General features: G+C 40.4%; 1 protein-coding gene across 4 annotated transcripts; it reads right to left on the reverse strand.

Moving 5' to 3' along the window:
* Positions 1-309: 309 nt before the first annotated feature.
* LOC135096044 (uncharacterized) lies at positions 310-7,878 on the reverse strand. 4 transcript variants are annotated; one of them, XM_063997256.1, is made up of 5 exons: positions 7,731-7,878; positions 5,265-5,436; positions 2,911-3,006; positions 2,333-2,467; positions 310-1,113 (listed from the first exon to the last, which is right to left on the reverse strand). In XM_063997256.1, the coding sequence occupies exons 3-5, from the start codon at positions 2,913-2,915 to the stop codon at positions 903-905; spliced, it is 351 nt and encodes a 116-aa protein (XP_063853326.1). In that variant the 5' UTR covers positions 2,916-3,006; positions 5,265-5,436; positions 7,731-7,878; the 3' UTR covers positions 310-902. The 4 variants fall into 4 exon arrangements, with proteins under 4 accessions (XP_063853326.1, XP_063853327.1, XP_063853329.1 ...); XM_063997257.1 differs by having other exon boundaries at positions 7,684-7,878; XM_063997259.1 differs by having other exon boundaries at positions 7,740-7,870.
* Between the last annotated feature and the right edge of the window lie 86 nt (positions 7,879-7,964).

Consider the following 7,964-nt stretch of genomic DNA (forward strand, 5'->3'; position numbering starts at 1 on the left):
CCTCTCTCCCCCCCAACTCACACACACACACACACACACACACACACACACACACACCAAAAAATGAATAAATAAATATTGACATATTATCAAGTAATAATTCAAATAATATAAATATCATCACTTCCTCACTGCCCTTTTCCCATTGAACACCCCCTTCGTGGTTATGAATGCAAATTTATCTCACAGCTGTACCGTGTCACCGCAGCAAACGTAGGAACCAGCGCAGGATAGACTCAACTAAAATGCTCCTACACTTTCTCTCTCTCTCTCTCTCTCTCTCTCTCTCGGTGGAATTAAAAGCAGTAATAATCTTCATGTTTATTGTCACCCCTGGCATGAACAAGTAACAGAAAACGGGAATATTGATGTAATAAGTTTACATTATAAAAAAAAAAATATATATATATAAAAAAAAAAAATACAGAAAATAAAATAAAAATAATAATAATTAAATAAATGATCCTTGCAAGTACTTAGACACACTAAGAAGTAATAATAAATAAATAAACTGGATATTAAGTCAAAGAAGTGAAAAAACGAAAAATGAAAAAAATGATCTTAAATAAAAAAATGATCTTAAAAATAATGACAAATAAATAAACTGAATATAAAATCAAAAGAAATTGATAAAAAACATCAATAATATTAAGCTTTTCTCTTCCTAATGCAAGAAAAAAACTTTTTCCTTATTGTAGTATTAAATTTAAGCTTCCACTCTTCTGGTAACTTAAAATACTTAAAACAGCTTAATATCCGCCAGGCTGATAAAACTCTCAATTTAAGCCTTTTTTTCGGCCTTATTACTTTATTTAAGCTTTCTCCTTCCTTCCACAAACCTAAAATACTCAAAATAACATTAAAACAAACTAAAAACACCTAAAAAAAAAATTAAAGCTGCCTCAAAACACTAAAAAAAACAGATGCTCAGCTCGTATCTCGAAGCCTCGGTCCAAATATTCAGTGAAGGATAGTCTGACCAGAGAAGCGTTCAGTATTGCAGGAATTTTCTGCATTTCCTTCATCTCTAGGCCTCCCTCCTTCACTGCCCCTCCTTCAGGCATCCCCAAGGCTCCTTCACCCCACTCCGTGTGGTATCCGAAGCTCTCCATCCTGTAATATTGGCAGAAATGTTAGACACATCAAAATACCTACAAAATTCTTGTCTCGTGCTCTCTCCTTACTAGGGATTGGAAAATTGCGGGAAATTTGAATGTTAACTTTTTGAGTCCCCAGGAAGGAGAGACCGCAAAAGTTGAAGTTATATGGGTTTTCAAAGGGTGTTTTTACGGTTCTAGTGACAGATTAATAAGATTTCAGCATTCAAAAGCCTCTAGTTGAAGGGATAAGGGTTTTTAAGGGTGTTTTTATGGTTCTAGTGGCAGATTAACAAGATTTCAGCATTCAAAAGGCTCTAGATGAAGTTATATGGGTTTTTAAGGGTATTTTTATGGTTCTAGTGACAGAGTAATAAGATATCAGCATTCAAAAGGCTCTAGATGAAGTTATATGGGTTTTTAAGGGTATTTTTATGGTTCTAGTGAAAGATTAACAAGATTTCAGCATTCAAAAGGCTCTAGATGAAGCGACACGGGTTTTTAAGGGTGTTTTTACGGTTCTAGTGACAAAGTAATAAGATATCAGCATTCAAAAGGCTCTAGATGAAGTTATGTGGGTTTTCAAGGGCGTTTTTACGGTTCTAGTGACAGATTGATAAGATTTCAGCATTCAAAAAGGCTCTAGTTCAAGGGATACGGGTTTTTAAGGTGTTTTTACGGTTCTAGTGACAGATTAACAAGACTATCATTCAAATGGCTGTAGATGAAGTGACACGGGTTTTTAAGGGTATTTTTAGGGGCATTTCAAGAGAGTTTTAGGGCCATTTCAAGACAGTTCAGGGAATTTAGGGGCATTTCAAGACAGTTCAGGGAATTTAGAGGCATTTGAAGATAGTTCAGGGAATTTAGGAACATTTCAAGACAGTTTAGAGAATTTTAGGTGCATTTCAAGACAGTTCAGGGAATTTAGGGGCATTTCAAAACAGTTCAGGGAATTTTAGGGGCATTTCAAGACAGTTCAGGGAATTTAGGGGCATATTAAGACAGTTTAGGGGCATTTCAAGACAGCTCTGGGAAATTTAAGGGCATTTCAAGACAGTTCAGGGAATTTTAGGGACATTTCAAAACAATTTGGCATGTTTTTGGTCTGCTGCTAGAGAATAAAGACAATTTAATAAGCAATTTAAGACAGCCCTCTTCCTCCTCCTCCTTCCCCTCACCCCCCAACATACCTTAAGGGCCTGGGCAAGAGCAGAATAGGGCCACTGCCTCACCTCTGACACCCCCTTGGCCTTCTGCTGCAGGAAGTTAGAGACTGCCATGTCCACCGAGCCGCCCCCAGGGACCAGACGGGGCTCCTGGGCCAAGTTCCGGGCCACTCCAAGGGCGTCCTGAAGGTTCCTCTCCACCTGTGGGTATGGGTCAGGTCAGGTCAGGTCAGGTATTTATTTAATTATTTATTTTTATTTTTTTTATTTTTTATTTTATTTTTTTTTAGGTTGTTACAAGTAGATCTTGTTTATTTGGGTATTTCTGGGTAGAAATGGGTTTTTTTTGTTTCTAGCACAGAAATGGGTGTTTTTTGGTTTTATTATGGAGAAAACAGGTGTTTTGGGGTTAATTATGGTGAAAATGAGTGTTTTTTTGGGTGTTTAAGGGGAGAAATGGCAGTATTTTTCAGTTTTTAGGGTAGAAATGGGCATTTTTTGAAGTGATTAGGGTGGAAATGAAAAAAACAAACAATTAAACCGAATCTCCCCCCCCCCAAAAAAAAAACACAAAACACAAAAAACACAAAAAACTTTAAATCAAACCAACTTAAACACTCCCGGCCATCCAACAGCACCCTCACCTCATTCAGGATATCCTTGCTGGGTCCCCTGAGCAGCACCGTGCACGCCTTGGGGTCCTGGCACTTGGTGATGAATGTAAAATACTCATCACCAATCTGTGGGAAAGTAATGGGTGGTAAGTGAAGGGTGGAGAGGGGGCTGGAGTGGACTGGGGGAGGCTGGGGTGGACTGGAATGTAAAATACTCATCACCAATCTGTGGGAAAGTAATGGGTGGTGAGTGAAGGGTGGAGAGGAGGCTGGAGTGGACTGGGGGAGGCTGGGGTGGACTGGGAGAGGCTGGGATGCACTGAGAGAGGCTGAGATGGAGTAAGAGAGGCTGGGGTGGACTGAGAGGCTGGACTGGGAGAGGCTGGGATGCACTGGGAGAGGCTGAGATGGAGTAAGAGAGGCTGGGGTGGACTGAGAGGCTGGACTGGGAGAGGCTGGGATGCACTGGGAGAGGCTGGGATGCACTGGGAGAGGCTGGGGTGCACAGCGAGAAGCTGGGGTGGACTGAGAGAGGCTAGGATGCATTGGGGGAGGCTGGGGTGGAATGGGAGAGGCTGGGATGCACTGGGAGAGGCTGGGATACACTGAGAGAGGATGGGAGGAAGGGAGGAAGCATAGAATTTAATTATTTTTTTTTATTTTCTCTCTTCCTCACACACAACAAAAAATACTCTCTCTCTCTCTCTCTCTCACACACACTAAAATACACTCTTTCTCTTTCTCTCTTGCATCAGAACAGGTTAGGTTAAGTTAGGTTGGGTTAGGTTAGGATAGGTTAAGTTTGGTTAGGTTTGGTTAGGTTAGGTTAAGTTAAATTTGGTTAGGTTAGGTTTGGTTACGTTAAGTTAGGTTTGGTTAGGTTAGTTTAGGTTAAGTTAGGTTAGGTTAGGTTAAGTTAAGTTTGGTTAGGTTAGGTTTCCATTCAGTTACTTAAGATTAACATGAAATTATATTTACATTCATTCAGTTAATTAATATCACTTTACACCCAATACACCTCAAAAACACGCACGAACACATCACAAAACACCCCAAAACACCAAAACACACGCAAAACACCTAAAAACATACACAAACACCCAAAAAAGCACACACAAACACGCCTAGGATTACCCATGACTTAAACCTTCCTTGGTTAGTGGTAAGGAAGGCGTGGACTCCACCAGCGGACACCAGGAGGCAGGAGTGGGTGAAAACAAGGGTAAGGTTTTTTAAGGATGTTTATACGGTTCTAGTGACAGATTAGCAAGATTTCAGCATTCAAAAGGCTCTAGATGAAGTTATATGGGTTTTTAAGGGTGTTTTTATGATTCTAGTAACAGATTAACAAGATTTCAGCATTCAAAAGGCTCTAGATGAAGTTATATGGGTTTTTAAGGGTGTTTTTATGATTCTAGTGACAGATTAACAAGATTTCAACATTCAAAAGGCTCTAGATGAAGCGCCACGGGTTTTTAAGGGTGTTTTTATGGTTCTAGTGACAGATTAACAAGATTTCAGCATTCAAAATCTCTAGATGAAGCGACACTGGTTTTTAGGGGTGTTTTTACGGTTCTAGTGACAGATTACAAGATTTCAGCATTCAAAAGGCTCTAGATGAAGTTATATGGGTTTTTAACGGTGTTTTTACGATTCTAGTAACAGATTAACAAGATTTCAGCATTCAAAAGGCTCTAGATGAAGTTATATGGGTTTTTAAGGGTGTTTTTATGATTCTAGTGACAGATTAACAAGATTTCAACATTCAAAAGGCTCTAGATGAAGCGCCACGGGTTTTTAAGGGTGTTTTTATGGTTCTAGTGACAGATTAACAAGATTTCAGCATTCAAAATCTCTAGATGAAGCGACACGGGTTTTTAAGGGTGTTTTTACGGTTCTAGTGACAGATTACAAGATTTCAGCATTCAAAAGGCTCTAGATGAAGTTATATGGGTTTTTAACGGTGTTTTTACGATTCTAGTAACAGATTAACAAGATTTCAGCATTCAAAAGGCTCTAGATGAAGTTATATGGTTTTTTAAGGGTGTTTTTATGATTCTAGTGACAGATTAACAAGATTTCAACATTCAAAAGGCTCTAGATGAAGCGCCACGGGTTTTTAAGGGTGTTTTTACAGTTCTAGTGACAAATTAATAAGATTTCAGCATTCAAAAACTCTAGTTGATGTGACACTCTCTTCTCTCTCTCTCTCTCTCTCTCTCTCTCTCACAAACACACATTCTTCGCTTTCTCTCTCTCTCACAAACGCGCACACACAAACTCTCTCTCTCTCTCTCTCTCTCTCTCTCTCCTTTCCCATCTATCTCCCTCACAAACACACAAACCTGCCCCTCACACACACACACACACACACACACACACACCTTATAAGGCTCGGGGACAGGTGCGACAAACTCCTCATGTATGTTGTCATATTTCTCAAAGTCCGTGAAGAGATTACAGAGAAACGTGTGCTGCTTGTCTAGCTTGTAATTGTTCCTCTGCCTCACTGCCTCCTCTGCTGCTGCCCTGTCCTTGAACTCCAGACATATGTACCTGAAATTGTGCGGCAGGTGAGGGATGGGATGGTGACAGTGGGGGAAGGGGGTAGAAGGGGCGAGGAGGGGGAACAGGAAGTGTTTTGAGTGTAGATTATGTTAAGATTGGTTGTAGTAGTAGTAGTAGTAGTAGTAGTAGTAGTAGTAGTAGTAGTTAGACACACCAAAATACCTACAAAACTCTTGTCTTTTGAGTTCCTAGGAAGGAGAGAGCGCAAAACTCACCCAAACACATCCAAAACACACTCAAAACATCCAAAACACACCCTAAACACACCAAAATACTCACAAAACTCACCCAAACACACTCAAAACAACCAAAACACACTCAACACACCAAAATCTCCAGAAAACTCACCCAAACACACTCAAAACATACCCAAAACACACCCAAATACACACAAAACTCATCCAAACACACCCAAAACACACTTAAAACATCCAAAACACCCACATCACCACAGAATACACAACTAACACACCCAAACGCACCCAGAACACTCCACACACACTCAAATACACCCGAAAGACGCCACACACACCCAAAAACTTACCCAAAACACTTAAAACACCCAAAATAAACTCAAGACACACTCACACTCACTCAATACACCCTCAAACACACCAGAACACTCCACAATACACTCAAAACACTCCACAACACTCAAAACACACAAAATACACCTAGAAATAACCTAAACCACACTTGAACACCAAAAATTCACCCAAAACACACTGATAACAGCTAATATACACCCAAAACACTCTTCAACACGCCTAACACACACTCAAAACACCCCACAACACTCCCAAATACACCTAAAACACACTTAAAGGACCCAAAACACACCAAATAATAGAGAATGGCAGCGCATCAGGGGTAACTAAGCTAAAGATTGTCTTCTTGCCATTTACATGTTTTGTCTCCTCCTCCTCCTCCTCCATTTCTCCTTATTTCTTCCTCCTCCTCCTCCTCCATTTCTCTTATTTTCCTCCTTCTACTACTACTATCTACGTACCTGAGTTTATAAACAGCTGGAAATACTTGGAAAACACTGGAAATTACGGTAAATATTGACCAAGAGACACTGGAGCCGGAGAAGTCCCAGTCTGCTGATGACGTCACAGGCGAGAGCCCCTGGCCGCTGGTTTACGTACGTAACGCATTTCATTTTGAAACTGACATTTACAAAAAATGAAGCTAGGCTGGAATGCATTCTATTTTATGATTTGATAATTACTTAAATTAATATTCACAGTATCAAAACATCTCCAGCCTGAGTAGTTGTAAAGAAATATCAACACAAATATGGAAAAAGTGTTGGAACTTTTGACACCATTAAAACCATTCAAAAGTCCGCCCATTTCACTTTACACCAGTAAAAAAACAATTCAAAAAATCGAAACTATTTTTTAAAGCAATGCAAAGTTAGTTACAAGCTGAAATAGAGAAATAAGGGATCTACAAAATGACAAAATCACCACTTTTAACGGAATTAAAAACCATTTTAAAATGCACATACTCAACTCAACAGGAACGCAAAACATTTTAAAAATCATAAACGATTTTTTAAAGCAATAAAAGCTTCACTACAGCCTCAAATAAAAAAGCCAAGGACCGGGGTGGGTAAATATAACCGTGAAAACGGCCCCATATTTACGTCAAAAAACTACACAAAATTCAGCCCAGTTACTTAACTGAAGCAACAAAAACACTTCAACAGCAACAAAATATTTTTAGAAACCATAAAAACTTACTATAGAAGCCAAATAAAGTAACTGAGGAAAATATAAAAAATATTGGAACCCACAGGCCGGAACATGTCCTCGGGGCCGACCTCAGTGGAGGAGCCGGCGGCCATGTTGCCTTATTTATTACTTCCTGACACCAAAACCAGGCAATGGCGGATATATCTGACCAGCGCATATAAAAGCTAGACATGTGGCTGTATCTTGTGATATGTTGGGCTTACAATAAGTGAGAGACAAGGCAAATAATGGCTGAAAACACTGACGCCCGGCCTGTACCTCAGCTGACGGCTTCTTTACATGTTGACGATCCTTCAATATTCGCCTAAATTTCCAACTGTTTCCAGACTCAGATGTAAACAAAACTTAAATATAAATGAATAACCCTAAAAAATACCTAAATAACGAAAAAAGCCTTAATAGACGGCTACAAGACACTACAGGGAGGAGGAGGGGGAAGCTGTGAAGGCAGTGAGGCTGGCACCGCTGGGCTCACCTTACTACTCATGGCTCTCTGGTGCTCCGTGGCACCGCTGGGCTCACCTTACGTACTCATGGCTCTCTGGTGCTGCGTGGCGGTGCTTGGTACAGGGAGAAGCTGCCGGGAATACGGAAACACTTATTACCAGAGTGTGTGGGGCAAGACTGACCAGGGCCAAAACACTCCAGCCAGCCGCTCACTCTCCCATGCGCCACCTGTGTCTGCTTCTCCACCCCCTCTCTCCCCCCCAACTCTCACACACACACACACACACACACACCAAAAAAATAAATAAA

Source organism: Scylla paramamosain, unplaced genomic scaffold (assembly GCF_035594125.1).
Source record: "Scylla paramamosain isolate STU-SP2022 unplaced genomic scaffold, ASM3559412v1 Contig2, whole genome shotgun sequence".
NCBI classification, from domain to species: domain Eukaryota; kingdom Metazoa; phylum Arthropoda; class Malacostraca; order Decapoda; family Portunidae; genus Scylla; species Scylla paramamosain.

What these genes read in the sequence shown, in the direction of transcription:
- LOC135096044 (XM_063997256.1), bottom strand. An exon ending in AGGCCAAGGGGGTGTCAGAG is followed by an intron (nt 1,114 to 2,332) that starts GTGAGGCAGTGG and finishes CCAATATTACAG; the next exon opens with GATGGAGAGCTTCGGATACC.